At 43.2% G+C, this 22,723-nt stretch overlaps 1 protein-coding gene across 1 annotated transcript in view; it reads right to left on the bottom strand.

Annotated features, from left to right (window-relative positions):
* Positions 1-2,552: 2,552 nt before the first annotated feature.
* The window catches only part of EXOC6B (exocyst complex component 6B), a 721,321-nt gene continuing 701,150 nt past the window's right edge, over positions 2,553-22,723 (bottom strand). The window contains exons 21-22 of the mRNA XM_059079741.2: positions 10,132-10,244; positions 2,553-5,938 (exon numbers count right to left, since the gene is read on the bottom strand). Coding sequence (XP_058935724.1) covers positions 5,812-5,938; positions 10,132-10,244 — 240 coding nt within the window. The 3' untranslated portion in view covers positions 2,553-5,811. The remainder of the gene's footprint in view (positions 5,939-10,131; positions 10,245-22,723) is intronic.

The raw sequence follows: 22,723 nt of genomic DNA, 5'->3' as shown, positions 1-22,723 counted from the left end.
ACGAGACCCATTTACAGGAGGAAATAGACCCATCATTGAGCCTAGAGAATGGAAGGATTGTTTAGGGCCAGAAAAGCGTCTCAATGTTCAGATTTCATTCCTTTTCTGGAGCTTTGGAGAGAGGAAGGTCACAGCTTGGGCTTGGAAGGTACACTTAGCAGTGGGCTCAGACCGGGAGGGGGACTGCTGTCTTGGGCTCAGTTCTGGGCCCACAGACTGCCCCCTCCCTGAGGGAATAGGACCTGGAATCCTCTCCAGGAGTCCATGTGGGCTGGCCGGCGAAGGGGTGAGGCCCCTGCATTAACATCACAACAGCTGATGTCACAGACCCCCGCAGAGCAGCTGGGGCCCCAAATGCAGGGTAACCCTAACCCCAGCAGTGATGGAAACAGATAGAGGGGTGGTGCCCCCCGCACAATGCCTTGCCCCCACCACTCCCCTCCTCCTCCCTGCACTTCCTCAAGAGCCTTTGTCTTCTGGTCTCTTGGGTCTGGAGTCTCTCTCATTCCCAGCAAATATTGTCCATTAAATTCAAAGCTGAGGCCTCTGGGGAAAGGGTCTGGCACTTTTTCTCCTCCCTCCCCTTACCTCCCACTAGCCATTCCCCATCCCCATCTGCCTGGTGAGCAGATGAGACAAGGGGCAAGCTGGTGACGGCTTCACATCTGTCCCTGGTTTGCTTTGGTTCCCCGCAGAGCCCTCTCCGGACAAGGCCTTGGGCAAGACATTGTACCCGTCAGTGCTGACTCAGAAGCTGTGGGAAACATTCGGGGGTGAGTTGGGTTCAGTTTGGCTTTGACAGCCCAAGCCTCTGTACTGGACCCTCTGGTTCGTGATCCCCTCAACCAGGTGGAGGTCTCTGTATTCTTAGAAGTACAGGGTCCACGTGCCTCCCTCAGTACCTTGAACTGGTTTGGGGAGATCAAGCTTAGGAACGGTGGTTGTACTGGTCTTTAGGTGTGACCTGGAGATCCTGTGAGGGCTCCCGGAAGAGGTGGGGTGGCAGGGCTGCAGGTCTTGAAAAATCTCCTGCCAGAATTCTATGAGGCAGGGAGAGGAGGTAACTGCTCAGAGTGTCTGGCTTTTCCTCACAGGGAGATCTATACTTCCAAAGGGATTTGGTTATTATTCAGGATTTCAGTCCTGAATCTTCCATAGACATTGATGAAAGCCATGTACCTTATAGCCAGAAAAATGAGTGGATGCAAGCCTGCGCACCTGTACATGTATTCTCACACACACACACACACACACACACACACACACACACACACACACACTCCAAGGGTTCATGGACCTCTGGTCAAGAACTCTTGAATTCTAAAAGGAGGAATACATTTTGGCAGAGGAGGTTCCAGGTGGAATTGAGGGGCAGATTCTACCCAAAGGACTGGCTCTACTCTGAGCCAGGCAACTGGCTGTCTGATGTGAAGGGCTTGTTCCTCTGTGTCTACACACGTGCTCGAGGGGCCTCAGTACCATTAAGCCTGTGATGGGCTTGGGGAGTGGAAGCCAGGAGGCAGAGAAGCTCTGGACACTTCCGTCCAATGCTCAGCCACAGCATGTTGTGGAATTTGAGGGGAGGGAGGGAAAGGCCTGAAAGGGTTCACGTGCTGTGGCTAGGAACTGCCTAGGCATATCGACCACGAATAGGTCATTTACACTTCACAGCAAGCCTGTAAATTAGGCACTACAGTTCTGCTTTCACTGAGGCTTATGAGATTTAGGGAGTTAATTGTTCAAGGTCATCCAGCTAGTAAGTGGCACAGCAGGAATTGAAGCCCAGGTCTCTCAGGAACCAAAGCCCAGTTGCAGTAGTCAGACTTGTTGACTGAAGAAACTCTCTCCAGCCTATTCCCATGGCTTCCATGCCAGCCTCGGGGCCAAGAAGGCTGGGTGTTGTTACACAGACATTTCAGGCCTTACTCACCATGGTTTCAGATATGCCTACCAGGTCCCCACTCTCCTCCCAGTGCACACCAGACTTGTGCCAACTTTTCACTCTAATGTGGTTGGCACCATATTGAATTTAATTCCTTCAAGGCCCAGCTAATTAACAGCCTGGTTTCCCTGTGCTGTCTTCCCTGACCAGACCCGTTCCTACACCAGACAGTGATGCCTGTCCCTCTCTGCCGCCGAGCTCTAAGGCGGGCTCATTTTGCTCCTTCCTCTAGATAATCCCTCCTGGCTGCACCTTAACCAGGAGCCTTTCCACAGCAGGGCTGGTGTTCAAAACACACTGAGTCCCCAGTTGCCTAGCCCGGTACTCCCCACAAACCAGGCATGTCAAGGTTTATTCCTCTTGATGATAAGGACGATGCCAGTGTTTACTGTATAGACAGGAAAGCCTAGCCCAGTAGTTTGGAATGTTTCCAAGGCCACAATTCGACTCCTTGCCTTGTCTGGCAGGCCGGCTTTCTCCTCCCCACCAGGCTTCTCCTGCTCTGGTCCTCAGTCCGGCTCAAGGGGTGCAATGGCCATCATCCAGACCACCAACCATGGCTGCAGTGTGCAAAGGGGACGGGAGAACAAACAACCATGAGACCACCCTGTAGCTTTTGAACAGGTACATAGGCTCTCTTATTTAATAGCAGTTAAAAGAGGAAAACATACAGGAGGAATACACATGCTCTTTCCACATAAGAGATTTTCTACTAACCATGAGGCCCATCTGTATCAGTACCTTTACTGGTTTTAAAGAAAAAAGTTCCCTTTAGAGTTAAAAATGGACTTTCCTAAATTTCCCCCATAAATGTGCAAAATAAAAAGGCCATTTCCAACACATTAATGAAAAGTAACTGCAAACTCAGGCCAAAGGAAAAAAAAAAAAAAAAGAGGCAGTGGAAGCAGCCAGGTGCAGAGTCTTGGGAGAAGCGAGGCTACGCTGAGGGGGATTTCTGCAGCAGGCCCAAGGGAGTGTGTCTGGAGGCCTCATGGGGAAGGTCATGGGCAATGCCAATCTTGGGGATACAGGGCCCTGGGTCTGGGATTTGCTGAGCAAGCGCTTGTCAAGTGTGCAGGCTGACTTGGAGGCCTGGGAGACGATGAAAATACTGGGGACTGCTCCCTATAAGCCTGTATATTCCCTTTACCAGTGAGGACTCTCTGTTGTTTCCAATTTCCAGGTCCTGTTCTTCCCCACCCCCAACAGCTTCATTTACAGTCTACACAAAGAGATTTTGCTATGAGATACATTAAAACTATACCAGCTGCCTAAATTACTACTGAAACCCACTAGGGTCCCAAACCTCACTGTCCCTTCAGGAATATGGACCTGGTTTTCCCAAGAGCTCAGCCAACTAGAAGATGGAAAGACCTCCAGGCACCCATGTTCTCGCCTCTTACTGAGGCCTCCAGGGCACTTCTACATCTGTGGGCATTTGAGCCCAGATGTCAGGAGTCTGAGGGGCATGGACACCCATGCTTTGCACAAGTCCTCGCAAGGGCAGGCGCAGCTAGAGGCCTATAGACAAAACTGAAAACTCCTACTTCACCAATTCAAACAGCTTGGACATTGCTGGTTCCTTTTTTTAACCTTTCCCTGCTCACCAAGAGTGTGTCCCCACAGACAACTCAGTAGCTGCATGTTGGTTTCGTTAGGGAAGGCTGAGGCAGACCGAGAGGGAAGAAGGGATCTAGCAAAGGACGCACCCTATGAGTCTTGGGCTTGAATAAGCATTTTCTGTAGAGGAACCTCTGTGTGCAACGGGCAGAGTAACCCCTGTTCCTCCACCCTGTTCACTTTCTCTTCTATAGCACTGCTTCTCCAGGGAACAGGTTTGAGACCAGGCCAGCAATGATAACAGTTGAAAAATATTGTGATATGCTTAAGGTTCTCTCCATTCCACTTCAAAGTCTCAGCACTCAGAGCGGAAGAGATCTTGCTGTAAGCTGGCATCTAGTGAAGGAGGGTGTTTGGGGCCCTTCTGAAGCAATGGGATTAGTGTGGTCATTTCTCGTTCTTTTCTAATAAAGTCCAGAGCCTGAGAGATGGTATATTGGGTCTCATTCCCATGGACCCCTGCCTTTCCTTGGCTATGGAAGTTCTGGGTGGCAGCACTCATCTCTGAGCCTCATCCTAAGACCCTGGGCAAACTGCCTAGCCCCTAGGATGAGCCTCGGAAGGCTTCTGCAGAGCCCACATGCAGCCTGGTCTCCAGCTTTGAGGAAGCCTGCGTGTCGGTGTGCATATTTTCTTCCCCATGGTTTTCAAGTTGTGATACAATATTTGGTGGGGCGTGTGAAAAAGGAAGCACTGCCTTCCCTAGAAGCAACTCAGCAGCTGACAAACGGAGTGAAGAATTCTGTCTGATGAGTCTGTCTTTCCACTAACCCAAGCTGGAAAAGACTGTGTGGCTTATTTGTCGTTGTTTGGTGATGCACAATTATACTCTTGCCAGTAGCCTTGGTAGCATCTTCCTGAAGTGTCTTAAAGGGCAGATTCCTCTGCCTGACCTCAGAGTGAAGAAGCCCTTGCATTAAGTCTTGGGAGCCCATTTGGGACAGAGGACACAGCCTCCAAGCTAGCTGGTCCAGGCTCCTTTACAAACTCCAGAGCTTGAGGGATAGGATTATAGGCAATCTTTCTCAGATGAAGCCAAAAGATAGCTATGGGGATCTCAAAAGGGGATGGAAGCTTTGGGCTTGAGCAAGAAGAGCTTATCCAGGATATGACTTAGTGAGGGACAGCTGTGCCATGGGTAACAAACCACTAGCCATGGTTGACCTGCTCTACTTCATGGTGACAGTGGTTCCATCCCTAAAGGCATCCAGTCCAGCTATAGCTGTCCCCACAGTACAGAGTTGATGACATTTCCTTTAAAGATGGTGGCCAGAAAGTTGGCTTTAAAACACAAAGGAATGATTCCAAGGTTTTACCTAAGGGTAAAGTAAGGGTCATTTTCAGGCTTCTGGAATCTGACTATCCCAATGACGCTGCTGGAAGAGGCCAAGTCTGAGACTCTCTGTCTATGGAATAACTGTTGACCTATGCCCTGAACCAAGTACCCTGACCCTGAAAGAAGGCAATGAGAGGAATGGGGAAGGGCTGGGGCTCTGATTCCATTTGCACTGGCTTTCAAGATCTCCTCCTGGTGTGGGGCAGCCTATAGTTAGTCATGAGGTCCAATTCTTCCCGCTGCATACTCAGCTCTACCGTGCCCCAGAAAACTTAGAAGTAAAAGCATTGGGTCAGATCTCGGCTAAAAAATGCCATCCTTGGGGGGATTGGAGCGAAGCCGTCATCTTGCCACACAGCACGCTTGTTCACCGGTCAGTGAAAGTCAGTGGACTGAAGAGATGAACCTCCAGAACTGTGTGCTGGTCTTTGATAGACTAAGTAGTGTTTTCCAGGCCCTTTCCTTGCATCAGGAAGAATCGGCCTCACCTACACGGTGAATGGGGCACCTAGGAGTGAACAGGATGTACTTTATTATCCTTCTGCCTACTCACCTTACCTCCCAGTGGCAAGTACCCATTTTGTTTGTGTAGTTTCTGAGCCCCAGATCTAAGCTCTAGAGCCACGGATGAAATGCGGTTTATCATACTGGACCGATGACACCGCCATCTCTAGGAAAATACAGACAGTGTAGTATGGCTTCCCCTGAAGCCCAGCCTAGCAACAACTCGTGGACTTGCTTACCCTTGTGCCTCTTTTACTATAAGGAAAGGTTATGCGAATACTGTACATAGGTTATTAAAAAAATACATTTGCTCTCTCTGAAGAAGAATGCACAAATGTAGGGCCAGCCAGTGCTGGGGCCCGGACTCTGGGGCTGCAGCCAGCAGCCTCCGTGGGCCCGAGGCCCGCCTTCATGAGTGGTGGCTGCTGATGAGTCCCCGGAGTTGCTTGGCCACAGTGTCAATCAATTTCTGCTTGTCTCGCTCATTTTTCCGAAACTGTGCAAACATGTTGTTCTTGCGGCTAGTGTCCTTCATCCTAAACAGAGAAGGGAAGAAAGAGAGCAAAGTGTTTGAGGCGGCAATGGTGGCTAGTGTGTCTTAACCACCACCCGGAGTTGAGAGAGTCCAGAACACTTCCACTGTCAGGCGCATACTCACCTACTACTATTCACGAAGCTGCCCTCCTGGCACCCAAAGCCCTCCCCACTTCAGTCACCTTTGGAGAACAGTCAAGAGCCAGCCATGGCCAATCGCCTCCTCATCCATACCCACCCTACCTACTTCCTTCCCTTCTATGCCCAGGTATGCCTCTGTTGTAGGTATCTGGCACCTGCTGCAGCCCTGACGGTCAACAGGACCTTAGAGAACGTCTGAGGTCTTCTCATCACCTCATAAGCCTACTAAATCCTACTGGGACCTTACAGCTGGTATTTGAAAGGTAAAGCAGAACGATGCTCTTAACTAGCAATTCCAAAAGAACATGAGTAACTGAAAGTCACTGTGCATTTCCAAACCTTACTCTATCTGGTTAGTCTATCCTACCTCTAACAAAACCAAGGGCTTGACTGATCTCTTTTCCTTTGCCTCGGGGTAGGGGCCCAGGGGCAGTGAGGTGGTGAGAGGGCATGGTGCTGAGGAAAGCAGGTGCCAAAAGGCGGAGCCAACCGGGGGGGTTAGGCAAGAGAAGCCCTTAAGTTCTCAACGGCTGCTATGTCTTCAGATCTTGACCTTTGGAAAACTTTCTAACTGGCTCATGCTAAAACTCCAGAGACGGCATATTCCTAGAGCACGAACCATGGGCAGTTCTGGCCACCAATTCTACCAGATGGAGAGACCTAACTGGGAAGCATGGATGGAGAAAGTCAAGGCCAGGCTGAGGTCGCCAGAGCAGCCCCCAAGCCCGATTAAGCCACTGTGACAGATCCCAGGAATCTGTTATTTCCCAAAAAGGGCCCACAGCCCCTGACATCTGTTGGTGATAGTTAGCTCTGGCCCCAGCCTCCAGACTGTTAACTGGACCTCCAGCCCACGGATAGTTCTAGTTGTAGAGAATTAAGGACACTGCCCAGACTCATTTCTCCTTGGGGTCAGGCTAGGCGGTTCCTCACCACCGTCGCCCAGGAACTTGGCCAGCTCTCTGACTTCACAGTCCCCTGGCCTGCACGGAGATAGGTTAGGAGAGGGGACGGAAGGAACCTGGCACAGGGGAGTAAACTGCTCTCAGGCAGATTTCCCAGGGCCTTTGGCCAATCCTGGCCCATATTTTTTTTTTTTTCTGTGGGGTGGCCCTGTGCAGAGGGACAGGCTAGAGGCCAGTGCAGTGGGTCAAAAGGCCAGAGAGCCCATAAGGACATTTATATCCATATGGTAGGGAGGTTCTAATGAACACCATTGCTTTATGGCTCTTGCTGACAGTGACAGCCACAGACGAATTGAGACTTCTCTCTCTGACCTAAGCTTTAGGGCCTTCAGCTTGGAATTACTCATCAAGCATGCTTAGACACTGTGTATAAGGTACAACCACCCACATGTGGAGGCCTGTGCTTGGACAGGAGGAAGGAGGAGAGATGACAGAGGTTTAGAGGTTTAGGTTGTAAACAAAGTACAAAGGTCCCCAAGGCTATGATGATTACTGTATTTGGTCCCTTAAACATTAACTGCACAATTATGTTTGTGGAACTGGCTTGATTTAGGATTATTTATCCCAGAGAACAGCTCCTTTACCTTTTCTGGATAGACTATAAATCTAAATAAAACCAACACAAAGCAAAACAAAAAGAAATAATAAGGGAATAAAAATACTTCCTACCTCAATAGGACATTTAATTTAACATCCTATGTGATCATTAGTTTCATGACTCCTCAAAGCAGCCCAGAGATAGGCAGCCAGAGCTGGCTTTCAGCTCCCATAGGGAAGTTCCAGAAATAAGGTAGGAGAAAGGGAAAAAGAGGGTGGTCTCTAGACCCCAGCGGCCAGGATGTTTTAGCCATTAAGACCTGGAGTTGAGATTACTTGAAAGACAAACTCAAGTGCCCTAAGGGCTGACGGTGGAATGCTGGTTTGTACCCTGGAACGCTCTAAAACAAAAGGAGAGCCCTCCCCATGCCCCGCTGCATTCTGTAAGCCTAGGATCTGGATCTACTTTGGCTATGGCCACCTCTCAATGAACAGGGGCCTCTTCTCTTTCCTGAAATGTCCTCATCAGGTCTATGGGTCTTTCCATGTCTCACTCTGCTAAGAAGTGTCAGGTTGAAAAGGAGAGAGTGTCAAGGGGAAAGCAGGAATGGGTCAGGTAAAGGGATTGATTCCTGTGAGGCTGGGAAATACAGATTTTAGTGATCTGGGTGGCCTTTGGCCCTGTTGTGTTTGGAAGGGAGCTTTTAAACCCCGCTGATCGCTTGGGCTAAGCACGTGGCTTTATCACTGGCTAGGCCTCCAGAATGCTCCCGAGAGGCTGATTATTTTAGCCTGTTGTTGATCCATAGGAAGTAGATGAGCCAGTACTTCTTGGATCTAGAGATTCTCAGGAACAGAGGAGTAAAGAACAGTTGAGAGGCAACTGGCCAAAGGGAATCCTAGAGCCCATTTAGACACATAATGAATATGACATCTAAGTACCAACTCAAAAGCCATTTCAGCTGGGTACTGAGAACTCTGGGATGAGGCCTTGCCTCTAATAAAGAGTCTTTGATGGGAGATCTTAGAGCCATGGGCCTCACCACTGGGAGGGAGGGGAGACTGCTGAGGAGCTCCCTTGTGTCAGGGCTGAATTGCCAGGGTTGGTCAGGGCTAGGCCCTGACTAGCAAGAGTATTGCGTGTGCCAGGAAGCTGGGTGGGAACCACCCTTCACCTGGCACCAACAGGGGAAAATCCCTGTTACTACTCCCAGCCCCAAAGGAACTGGTAAGCCAAGGGTCACTCTAAGGACCAAGGAGAGAGGAGGCGGCCAGCCAGTTGGCACCAGCCTGGTTTAGTAGATTAGTGTGTCAGGGTGGGGACAACTCACAGGGTAGGGATATTAGTGTAGTCATTAGTGTCAATGAGGAGACCAGAAGGACTTGCCTCAAAGTGATGGAAAAGGCCCAAGTGAATAATATACTTACTCTCTAGATATCCTAGGGAAGAAGGTCATTGGGAGAGAGAACCATGGGAAACAAAGTCAAAATGGAAACATCAGTCTCTGTCTTGATCTGGAGAAAGTTAACTCTGGGCTCTTAGTTTCTTGGCTCCAAACACACACCTCTGCCTCCTCCCCTTCTCTCCCCTGTTATATTGCACAGTAGGAAGGTACACCTCAGCCTCTGCTTCTTTCTAAGGTGCCACTCTGGCCTCCTGGACTCTGATCCTTGCCTTGCTAGGATTTGAGACCTGCTTGGCTGGCTATATACGTAGACTTGCTACACTGTCGAGACGCAAGGCACTCTCCTAGGAAGCTGTTAAGAAGCCAGCGGTTATCTAGTTTGATGACAAGAAAAAGCTTCCCTTTTACATGGGTCTTAGTCTCTGGTCTGCCAGCTCTCAACTAGGTGAGCTAAAGCCAGAGCCAGGCTATAATGAATAGCAGATTCCAGCATCTGGGTGACGTATTGGTTAGTGAGATGCTCGGGACCTAGCTAACTCAATCTCAGTGGAAGCATCCCTCCGTCAGAGATGCTACAGCCCTGTAGCAGGACTTTTGTGGGCCAGTGACCGCCTAAGGCAAGAATTAGGCACCTCCAACATAGCGTTCTTGGGACAGTCAGCACAGTAAAGCTCAATCTGGCAGGGGCAGGGCTTGGAGGGGCAGGTGAAGGTTTCAGTAATTTCAGGAGCTTCTCTGCTAGGAACCAGAAGCCATCTGTTCTGTGGGGCTGTTCTTCATCCATCATCATACCCCAGATGCCTGGGGCCAGGCTCACGCTGTCCACCAGGCTGAACTGAGCCCCAAACTAAGGCATCTTCTTTTCTCCTCTTGTCATATCTAGGTAAGCTCTGAGGTAATGTCAGAGCCCAATTGACCCATACTTGCCCTAGCTTGTCAAGGCTCAGGAATTAAGAGGCTACAAGAGGAAGACTGGCCTGCCAAATCCAGTGATGGAGACTGCTGAGAGCACCTATGGAGACTTTAAGAATGGGGCCTCTTTGCAGTCTTTTCAAAGTATTGGCAAAGAGAAAATTATCCTCTATACCAACCCACCATCCCCATTTCCCCACCCCCCAACACAGACCACTGGATGGGGGTACTCACTTCTCAAGCAGGGTCAGAGCTGTCACAGGGTTTACCCGGAGGTACTTGCAGGTAGGCTGACCATAGTCAGCAAGGTAGGTTGACCAATCCCACTGGAGGAAGAGATCTAAAAGCTGTAAAATATCCAAACCCCCACCCCAGTAATTCATCAGACAGATAAGACAAATCAGGATCTCAGAAACCCCTAGCATCCTTCACTACCATCTATAGTAGACTTGAAAAATAAAATTAAAAATATAGTAAGAGAAAGAATGGCTATAGACTGTATTGCAATTAAGAAAATAAATGAGTAATAACTATAAGGCAGAGTCATCTCTTCCATAAGCACTGTAATGTTGCTAAGAGTACATGCTGTTAGCAGACAGCTCTCAGAGGCAGGCCTGTAATGAAACTAACATTGGACTGAATCAAAACACAAGACTATAATAATAATCACTCATTTGCTTAATAGATACTTGTGAAATGCCTTCCATGTGCCAAGCACCATTCTAGGAGCTCAGAATTCAACAATGAACAATTAAAGGTGGATGTGTCCAGTGCCACATATGCAACTATATGAGCTTTCAGGTTGGAAGGTCTGGGTTCAAGTACGAGTTTCATGACTTGCTGCGTTGACTTTGCCCAAATTACTCAGTTGATACAGACACATGCACATGCCAGAAACAAACCAGACACACAGACAACACAGAAACACTGAACCAAGGCATAAATGGGCCATGCAATATTTACATGAGGCAATATATTACACCTGTGTGGACACTGGCTGAACAGATGGAAACCTGTTAACTAAACACATTTTGTCAAAGGCTTTCTTTCCCAGCCAGCTTTAGCCTCAGGTATCACTCTAATAAATATTTAAAATTGTAACTGAATAAAGCTAAAAAAGAAAAACGAAATCAGTGCCTTTCAAAGGTAGGGGTGATGAAAGGCAAGGTGTTAGCTCCCCTCTATAAACTTCTAGAAGGGTCACCATCCCAGACTCACATCATTACATAGAAGAAGGGCCTTCAAGCTGGCTTTCTAGCAATGAGATACATATAAGTGCTTTTGGACTCAACACATTTCTTTACTTCTCCCTTTCCAAGAGATAACAGTTGATGAAGATTGTAGATGGCTATCACTCTGTGCAGAACAAAGAGAGGCCTAGAGTCAATCCAATGCCAGGGCCTGGGCTGTTAGGCACACCTTCTTCCCTTGTCTGTCTTCACTGCCCAACTGGGCAAATGGGCAGTGTGGGCCTTGCCCTACTTGGCCAAGCTTCCTCTTCCATCCACTCTCTTAGAATGGCTGTTATGAACTTCCTCAGACAGGATGGGAATTGGCTGAAGTCCCCCAAATTTTGCTAAAACAGAGAAAAGCCCCTACACCCTCAGCCAAGAAAGGGATGCTAAAGATGAGAGGAGATGGGGAGGGAGACAGACACTTTGGTTGGCCTGGGTCAGCACGGCCCCAAAAGGCCCTCTCAGGTCTCTTTTAGGTCAGGCCTAGTTTAGTTGGCAAGTAAAAGGGCTTCTACCACTTCCTTTTGCTGTCCCCAGGCCTTGCAGAGCTCTCCTTTAGAAGAAATATTTCCTTGACTTCCTATTCTAATCTTAGTATTTCTATCCTATAGTGTCCAAAGACCCATCAAGACAGTTCCTCCTAGGAAGCATGACAGACACTTGGAGTGTCCCTTGTTCTAAAGGTCTTCTACAATATGATTATGCTTTTCCCCCAAATCCCAAGGAAAAAACTATTAAAAAGACAGCATTTTCTTAACTAAAATTTTTTCTCAGAAAATTAAAAAAACCTTTTACTGTTTGCATGTTAGGGAGCTAACAAAAGAAAGGTGAAAGAGGAACAAATAAGTTTAATTGGAAAAACATGATTTCTTAAAGCTATTTCAGGTATTACTTTTCAGATGTGGACATATATATGCATTTAATAAAACTACCTTCTCTACTATCGAATTCCTAATTTCAGTGATGGAATTAATGGTATCAGTATTTTCTGATTTACTGTAAAGAACACCATGTCTTTTGGGCTGATGAAACCTGGGTAAATCACCAGTGGGGTGTTGAGGGCAGTTCATAACTCAGCTCTAAGTTTTCTATTTTTAAATTCTTGCCAAAGTCTCTCAATGCCAGTACTGAGACCAAGAGCTCTGGGATGACAAGCTACCTAATTTATCCCACTCCAGGCATGGAAGCTACACAAACTTTATTAAGCACAACCAGTATGAGTCTGTAGCTCACACTCTGGGTCTGTGCTGCTTTCTACAGTTCTTTTCAGTGGCCTGTACCTAGGTCTGATGGCCTCCTCTGAGACAGATGGATACATACTAGAGTCTGGGTGGGACTTAACTAAGTTAACTGCCTTGGGGTGCAGTTCTACTGGATTCCTTAGAAACAGTGTTAGAATAAGAGAACAAGAAAACCGGCAGGCCTGTTTATCAATACAGCACTTTGGTATCCAGACTATGACTTTCAAAGGTGAACCAGGCCCTCTCAGCCTAGTTCTCTGCATGCAATGACCTTGTTAAATCTCGATAAAGTCTCTCTCAAGGATGCAGAACGTTCAGTCATCACTAACGATCACATTCTTTTTTATTTTTAAAATTTTTCATTTGGAAATAATTTTCAATTCATCAGAAAGTTCTTAGATGTAGTATAAGGAGCAGCATATACCCTCCTCCCAGATCCATCCATTGTCCACATTTTATCCCATACGCTCCATCATTTGTGTTCTCTCTCTCTTTCTTTGCACACACAGTATCTCTTTTTGGAGTCTCTTGAGAGTAAATTACATATATCATGACCCTTTATCCCCAAATATTTCAGTGTTCCTATGAATTAGGGCTATTCTCATACATAATCACAGTATGGTTTTTAACTTTAATAAATTTAATATTGATACTGTCCATACCCTAATTTTATAAATTGATCCAGTAATATCCTGCACAGCCTTTTTGTTTATTTAGGATTAGGTATTACATTTAGTTATCTACTGAGCCTACTTTAATCTGGACTATTTCCACAGTCTGTCTCTTACTTATATGATATTGACAGTTTTGAAGGATGTCAACTCTTCAAAAGTTCCCCGTCTCCTTTTTCCCCCCATAGTTTTGGTTTTTCTAATGCTTGTAATAAGATATAAGACACGTATTTCTGGCCGGAATATTACATGTGATGTTATGTCCTCCTCAGGTCATCATATCTGGAGGTATACAATATACAGTGTTCATTTGTCTCTCATTGGTGATATTAATTTGGATCACCCAGTCAAGACGTTGTCTGATTTCTCCACCGTCTAGGTATTCTATTTTCTTTTGCAACTAGGAAGCAATTGAGGAGACAACTTAAGACCATGTGAATATACTGCTCCTGGTTAAAATTTCCCCCTAGATTTAGCATCTATTGAGGATTCTTCTTCGCTTTGGTCTTTACTATGATGGTCTCACACTGATGACATTCCAATTCTATCCTTCCCTCCACGTTTATCAGTTGTCACTCAGCATTCTACCATAAGCAAGTGCTCTCTCCTTCTCCCCCATTAATTTATCTATTTTATTATTGGTATGGATTCATGGGTTTCCATTTTTTCAATGGTTTATATTCATTACTGTACCTAATTACTTTGATGCTCAAATTGTCCCAGGTTTGGCAAGTGGGAGATCTGTCAAGCTAGAGCCTGTGTCCTTGTGACATGCCCCCGTGATTGTTTTTTTCAGGACTTCCTTACTTTCTGGCATGATAAGGTGTTGCAGGTTCATCTTGTATCTACCATGCCCAGCTCTGAAATTAGCCATTTCTCTGAACAGCCCTGGTTTCTTTTAGTGGGAAAGTTATTAGAGATCTAGATTTGGGTGCTAGGTGTGCTCATTGCTACTTGGGGACAATCTATGGGGAGTTAAGCCCTCTCAGCGGACAGAGCTAGGAAATATATGCATGTAATCCACATATACACATGCACACATATACATACATACATGTGTACTTATATAAGCATGTATGCACACACATTTTAGAAATCATGAGTTTACACCAATACCTCCAATTCTAATCATTCTCACAGAGTTCTTTTTTGCCTTCCTCTATTCCGTATATGCATGTGCTTTCTTCCACAGTGAGAATCCTGGCTCTCAACGACATCATCTCATTCACTAATTTGCTCAATCCTATAATATATCTAAAATCAGTTCAGAATTGTTTGTATATACCACTACAAAAAAAAAAAAAGCCTGCTAAAAAGAGTTTGAGATTTGTTTGCAATTTCCTCTCCCAACTTGAGTGTGTATAATCAAAGCCTATGCTCATAAGCCACTTGGATTAGTCCTTTAATTTTCCCTTCAGTTTGGTTATGGTATTCATCTAAATATAACTGGCTTCATTTGTTTCCATTTGCTTTTAGTTTTAGGCTCCTCCCTCCCATCCTTCTTAATTTTTTACATATGTAGGACATTAACATGCTTCCAAAAGTCAAAACAATAAAAAAATGTTAACTCAGAAAAGTGTCACTCTTTCCCTTGTTGTATCCCTTTCACCCCAATTCCTACCATGCCTTATAGGTACCCAACTCCATTGTTTATGGATTTGTCCTTCCTTTGTTTCTATTTGTAAAGATAAGCAGATACACGTATGCTTTCTTATTCCCTCCTCTTTCTTTCACAGAAAGTAGCATACTATATATGCATTTTAAGGCAGCTTACTTCTTGATGTTTGTAAGTAGGTGGTGGATGGAGAAGAAGAAAAATGAGGAGCATCAAAGGTGGGAGACTGAACTTAAGATCACTATTCCTCAAATTTTATTGAGTACCACTTTTGCAGTTTTTACCACATCCTCATGCCACATGTGTTATTATTAACTTAACATTTTTGTATGTATTGATTCATATTTTGGTCATAAAAATTTTGTAAACAATACTTTACATCATTTTCACAAATGGGAAACCATTCATACTTGTCAGAAATAGAAGATAACTCAAATACTAGCACCACAATGAGACGTTCCCTTTGTCATCACAAAGACTATAACATGATTTAGTGTTTAATGGTGCATCTGGGTACTGTCTAAACCTGTATCTCAAGTACCACTTCATGTGGCCTTCTGTACCTCCAGTATTCCATCCACACTATGTTTTGGGATTAGTTTGTGACTTCAGCCAAGAGTTAAGTGATGACAGTGTGCCTGGAATAGTGTTAAGTGGTGTATGTACACAAGGAAGCACCTATAACATTAGTCTCATTATAAGAGAAGATCCGTGTACACATGGGCCCTGTGTCCTGTTCTGGTCAGGAGAGCTAATAGCCAAGGGTCTGGTTTGGCTGGTAAGGCCTGGTGAGTCTGGATGAGCTGGAGCAACTTGCTAACACAACCACAAGGATAGTTCATTTTTCTCATCACCAGGTATCCTCGTTAGTTAGTGGGTTTCCATGTAGTTGGCTTTTGATAAGCTCTTACTTCTGTGTCAGGACAGAGTTAAAATTCTTGATTCTGCATGTGATGACTTCTGATTGAATTTACAGAACCACACTGTGGGCCTGCACTGTGTTCATTCTATTTATATTTCTTAAGAGTTGCATAAAAATTATAACCTTCTTAAATTTAAAAAGTTCAAGTGAAGTGACCCCTTCTATTTACTCATAGGATTTGAAACATGAATAATAAAACATATTTGCTTATCTTGGTTGTTCTTAATGAAGATATAAACCCACTGAATTCAGCAAATGTTTTTAAAAGCATCTAATATATGCAAGGACAGGGGTTGGCCTTTCAAGTGATATTAAAATATGTGGTTCTCCCTCACATAGAATATTGTAAAAGAAAAACATAAATAACTGTAATCCAAGCCAAATAAGTTAAATGCTATTAAGTGACATATTCTTCTTCTTTTTGAACTATCAACCAAACGTTTTACAAGTTTTTCCACTTACAACAAAATTTAAAGAGCAAATATAAATTGTGGTTCAAAACACACATACACGTACGTTGGGTTTAAGTTTAATTTGATTATCAGACAATGTCTTAAAGGTGATGAGAATCATCTCAGCAATAACAAATACATTACAATTATATCTGTCATAGAGTCAAATATGGAAATTTGCCTGCATTTTATTAACATCAGTGGCAGATTTTGTTTTTTAAAAAATTTTTATTTTAAAATAATTTTAGACTTATATACAGGTTGCAAAAATAGTTTAGACAGTTCCTCTATACCCTTCACCCAGCTTCTCTAATGTCCACATATTATATTACAATGATCAGAACCAAGAAATCAACACTGGTACAATACTATTAACTAAACTATGATTTCATTCCATTTTCACCAGATTTTCTACTAATGTCCTTTTTCTGATCCAATCCAGTATCCCACATTTCATTTAATCATCATGCCTCCAGAGACTCTTCCAATGTGCTATAGTTTCTCATTCTTATTTTTCAAGACCTTGATACTTACACTTTACTTTCAGTCATTTAATTTTTTTTTTTTTTTGGCTGTGCCACGCAACATGCAGGATCTTAGTTCTCCAACCAGGGATCAAACCTGTGTTCCCTGCAGTGGAAGTATGGAGTCTTAACCACTGGACTGCTGCGGAAGTCCCCAGTCATTTATTTTGCAGAATGTCCCTTGAGTCTGCCCAATATTTGTTTATGGTTAGATTGAGGCAGTAGTCTCAACTAGGGGAGATCTTGCCTTCCATGGGACATCTGACAATGTCTGAGACATTTTGGGTTGTAACAAGGCTGGGTGATGGCAGTGGTGGTGATGCTCCTGGCATCGAGTCAGTAGAAGCCAGGAATGCTGCTAAACATCCTACAGTGCTCAAGACAGACCCACGACAAAAAATTACCAACCCCAAATGTCAATAGTGTCGAGGTTAAGAAACTCTGGATTGAGGTTATGAATTTTCTTTTTCTTGGAAAAATACTGTAGAAAAGGAGTGATACTGCCCCCTTCTCAGTGCATCATATCAGGTTTATATGATGCCCACATACATATCTCATTATTGATCATTTGGTTAACGTGGTGAGTTTCTCTACTGCAAAGTTATTACTTTTACCTTTGTAAATAATTAATACATTTTTTATGGGAGATATACTTTAATACTATGCAAATATCCTGTTTCTCCTCAAACTTTTGTCCACTAACTTTAACATCCATTGGTGGATCCTGCCTACAACAATATTTGTTAACATTGATAATATTAATAATATTAATAATTTTAATATATGTAGTTATTAAATGGAATTCTCCTGTGAGGAAAAGTGCTGTCCCTTTTCCTCCATTTATTTATTTGCCCAATTATTTATATCAGTATGACCTCACAGATATCTATTTTATTTCATGGATTATAATCTAATACAATCATTATTCATGTTGTTGTTCAACTTATTCTGGCTTTGGCCATTAGGGATGCCTTCAGACTGGCTCTCCTGTGTATTTTCCACCTGTCCCCACCCTTTCTTGAACAATTCCTTACTTGCTGGCACTATAAAATGTTCCAAGCTCATCTTGCACTTTCCCTGCCTTTGCTTTGGAACCAGTTACTTCTCCAAGGAGCTCTAGTTCCTTGTTTTGGGGAATGGTTTTTAGAAACCAAGATCTGAGCACTTAGCATGCTCATTTCTATTGAGGTGTTATTGCCTCTAGGCCCTCTCAGTGGACAGAGCTAAGAAATATAAGTATGTTTATTAACACATCTACATCTTTTGTGAATATATTTTAAAATCATGAGTTCATATTTGATGTCTATGATTCCAGTCAAACACCCTTCCCTTCATTCTCTCCTTCCCTCTTTCCTTATTTATCACTTCTTTCTGTAACAGTGAGAAACCTGGTTCTCATTATATTTTACTTATTGGTTCAATCCTAGTGCAGTATAAAGTAGTTTCAGAATTGCTAATCCATATCCATGTGAGAAAAACAAGTTTACTAACTAGAGTAAGGTATTTTCATACAGTTCTCTTTTGTCTTTAGCCTTACAATTTCCAGTCAGAATACTGGTTTTTATTTTTTATAATTTATTATTTATTTATTTATTTATTTAGGTCTTTATTGGAGTATACTTGCTTTACAATGGTGTGTTAGTTTCTGCTGTATAACAAAGTGAATCAGCTATACATATACATATATCCCCATATCTCCTCCCTCTGGCATCTCCCTCCCACTCTCCCTATCCCACCCCTCTAGGTAGACACCAAGCACTGAGCTGATCTCCCTGTGCTATGTGGCTGCTTCCCACTAGCTATCTATTTTACATTTGGTAGTGTATATATGTCCATGCCAGTATCTCACTTCATCCCAGCTTACCCTTCCCCCTCTCTGTGTCCTCAAGTCCATTTTCTATGTCTGGGTCTATATTCCTGTCCTGCCCCCAGGTTCTTCAGAACAATTTTTTTTCTTTAAGATTTCATATATATGTGTTAGCATACAGTATTTGTTCTTCTCTCTTTTTTTTTTTTTTTTTTTTTTTGCAGTATGCGGGCCTCTCACTGTTGTGGCCTCTCCCGTTGCGGAGCACAGGCTCCGGACGCGCAGGCCTAGTGGCCATGGCTCACGGGCTCAGTTGCTCCGCGGCATGTGGGATCTTCCCGGACCAGGGCACGAACCCGTGTCTCCTGCATCGGCAGGCGGATTCTCAACCACTGCGCCACCAGGGAAGCCCTGTTCTTCTCTTTCTGACTTACTTCACTCTGTATGCCAGTCTCTAGGTCCATCCACCTCACTACAAATAATTCAATTTTGTTTCCTTTTATGGCTGAGTAATATTCCATTGTATATATGTGTCATATCTTCTTTATCCATTCATCTGTTGATGGACATCTAGGTTGCTTCCACGTCCTGGCTACTGGAAATAGAGCTGCATTGTGGTACATGACTGTTTTTGAATTATGGTTTTCTCTGGGTATATGCCCAGTAGTGGGATTGCTGGGTTCCCTTTTCTCCACATCCTCTCCAGCATTTGCTTGCTGTTTGTAGATTTTCTGATGATGCCCATTCTGACTGCTGTGAGGTGATACCTCACTGTAGTTTGTTTTTTTTTTTTTTAGCGGTACACGGGCCTCTCACTGTTGTGGCCTCTCCCGTTGTGGAGCATAGGCTCCGGACGCGCAGGCTCAGCAGCCATGGCTCATGGGCCCAGCCGCTCTGCGGCATGTGGGATCTTCCCGGATGGGGCACGAACCCATGTCCCCTGCATCGGCAGGCAGACTCTCAACCACTGCACCACCAGGGAAGCCCCTTTACTGTAGTTTTGAGTTGCATTTCTTTAATGGTCAGTGATGCTGAGCAACTTTTCATGTGCTTCTTGGCCATCTGTATATCTTCTTTGGAAAAATGTCAATTTATGTCTTCTGCCCATTTTTTGATTGGGTTGTTTGTTTTTTTGATATTGAGCTGCATGAGCTGTTTATATATTTTGGAGATTAATCCTTTGTCCACTGATTTGTTCCCAAATATTTGCTCCCATTCTAAGGTTTGTCTTTTCATCTTGTTTGTGGTTTCCTTTGCTTTGCAAAAGGTTTTAAGTTTCATTAGGTCCCATTTGTTTATTATTGTTTTTATTTCCATTACTCTAGGAGGTGGATCAAAAAGGATCTTGCTGTGATTTATGTCAAAGAGAGTTCTTCCTATGTTTTCCTCTAAGAGTATTATAGTGTCCAGTCTTCCATTTAGGTGTCTAATACATTTTGAGTTTGTTTTTGTGTATGGTGTTAGGGAGGGTTCTAATTTAATTCTTTTACATGTAGCTGTCCAGTTTTCTCAGCACCAGTTATTGAAGAGACTGTCTTTTCTCCATTGTATATCCTTGCTTACTTTGTCATAGATGAGTTGACCATAGGAGCGTGGGTTTATCTCTGGGCTTTCTATCCTTTTTCATTGATCTATAGTTCTGTTTTTGTGCCAGCATACTGTCTTGATTACTGTAGCTTTGTAGTACAGTCTGAACACAGGGAGTCTGATTCCTCCAGCTCCGTTTTATTCCCTCAATACTGCTTTGGCTATTTGGGGTCTTTTGTGTCCCCATACAAATTTTAAGATTTTTTTGTTCTAGTTCTGTAAAAAATGCCATTGGTAACTTGATAGGGATTGCATTGAATCTGTAGATTGCTTTGGGTAGTATAGTCATTTTCACAATATTGATTCTTCCTGTCCAAGAACATGGTATATCTCTCCATCTGTTTGTATCATCTTTAATTTCTTTCATCAGCATCTTATAGTTTTCTGCTTACAGGTCTTTTGTCTCCTTAGGTAGGTTTATTCCTAGGTATTTTATTCTTTCTGTTGCAGTGGTAAATGGGAGTGTTTCCTTAATTTCTCTTTCAGGTTTTTCATCATTAGTGTATAGGAATGCAAGAGATTTCTGTGTATTAATTTTATATACTGCCTCTTTACCAAATTCATTGATTAACTCTAGTAGTTTTCTGGAGGCATCTTTAGGATACTCTATGTATAGTATAGAGATATCATCTGCAAACAGTGATGGTTTTACTTCTTCTTTTCCAATTTATATTCCTTTATTTCTTTTTCTTCTCTGAATGCCGTGGCTAGGACTTTCAAATCTATGTTGAATAATAGTGGCAAGAGTGGAAATCTTTGTCTTGTTCCTGATCTTAGAGGAAATGCTTTCAGTTTTTCACCATTGAGAATGATGTTGGCTGTGGGTTTGTCATATATGGCCTCTATTATGTTGAGGTAGGTTCCCTCTATGCCCACTTTCTGGAGAGTTTTTATCATAAATGGGTGTTGAATTTTGTCAAAAGCTTTTTCTTCATCTATTGAGACAATCATATGGTTTTTATTCTTCAGTTTGTTAATATGGTGTATCACATTGACTGATTTGCATATATTGAAGAATCCTTGCTTCCCTGGGATAAATCCCATTTGATCATGGTGTACGATCCTTTTAATGTGTTGTTGGATTCTGTTTGCTAGTATTTTGTTGAGGATTTTTCCATCTATACTCATCAGTGATATTGGTGTGTAGTGTAATTTTCTTTTTTTGTAGTATCTTTGTCTGGTTTTGGTATCAGGGTGATGGTAGCCTCATAGAATGAGTTTGGGAGTGTTCCTTCCTGTGCAATTTTGGAAGAGTTTGAGAAGGATGGGTGTTAGCTCTTCTCTAAATGTTTGATAGAATTCACCTGTGAAGCCATCTGGTCCTGGACTTTTGTTTGTTGGAAGATTTTAAATCACAGTTTCAATTTCATTACTTGTGATTGGTCTGTTCATATTTTCTATTTCTTCCTGGTTCAGTCTTGGAAGGTTATACCTTTCTAAGAATTTGCACATTTCTTCCAGGTTGTCCATTTTATTGGCATAGAGTTGCTTATAGTAGTCTCTTAGGATGCTTTGTATTTCTGTGGTGTCTGTTGTACCTTTTCCCTTTTCACTTCTAATTTTATTGATTTGAGTCCTCTCCCTCTTTTTCTTGATGAGTGTGGCTAATGGTTTATCAATTTTGTTTATCTTCTCAAAGAACCAGCTTTTATTTTTACTGATCTTTGCCATTGTTTTCTTTGTTTCTATTTCATTTATTTCTGCTCTTATCTTTATGATTTCTTTCCTTCTACTAACTTTGGGTTTTGTTTGTTCTTCTTTCTCTAGTTCCTTTAGGTGTAAGGCTAGATTGTTTGAGATTTTTCTTATTTCTTCAGGGAGGCTTGTATTGCTATAAACTTCCCTTAGAACTGCTTTTGCTGCATCCCATAGGTTTTGGATCATCATGCTTTTGTTGTAATTTGTCTCTAGGTATTTCTTGATTTCCCCTTTGATTTCTTCAGTGATCTCTTGGTTATTTAGTACCGTATTGTTTACCCTCCATATGTTTGTGTTTTTTACGTTTTTTCCCCTGTAATTGATTTTTAATCTCATAGCGTTGTGGTCAGAAAAGATGCGTGATATGATTTCAATTTTCTTAAATTTACTGAGGATTGATTTGTGACACAAGATGTGATCTATCTTGGAGAATGTTCTGTGTGCACTTGAGAAGAAAGTGTAATCTGGTGTTTGTGGATGGAATGTCCCATAAAGAGCAATTAAGTCCATCTTGTTTAATGTTGTCATTTAAAGCTTGTGTTTCCTTATTTTCATTTTGGATGATCTGCCCATTGGTGTAAGTGATGTGTTAAAGTCCCCCACTATTACTGTGTTACTGTCAATTTCCTCTTTTATAGCTGTTAGCGGTTGCCTTATGTATTGAGGTGCTCCTGTGTTGGGTACATATATATTTATAATTGTTATATCTTCTTTTTGGATTGATCCCTTGATCATTTTGTAGTGTCCTTCCTTGCCTCTTGTAACATTCTATATTTTAAAGTTTATTTTATCTGGTATGAGTATTGCTACTCCATCTTTCTTTTGATTTCCATTTGCATGGACTATCTTTTTCCATCCCCTCACTTTCAGTCTGTATGTGTCTCTAGGTCTGAAGTGGGTCTCTTGTAGACAGCATATATATGGGTCTTGTTTTTGTATCCATTCAGGGAGCTTGTGTCTTTTGGTTGGAGTATTTAATCCATTCACGTTTAAGGTAATTATCCATATGTATGTTCCTATCACCATTTTCTTAATTGTTATGGGTTTGTTTTTTGTAGGTCCTTTTCTCCTCTT

This window comes from Kogia breviceps, chromosome 11 (genome assembly GCF_026419965.1).
Source record: "Kogia breviceps isolate mKogBre1 chromosome 11, mKogBre1 haplotype 1, whole genome shotgun sequence".
Classification (NCBI taxonomy): Eukaryota; Metazoa; Chordata; class Mammalia; order Artiodactyla; family Physeteridae; genus Kogia; species Kogia breviceps.
This window is presented reverse-complemented; position numbering and strand designations above follow the sequence as displayed.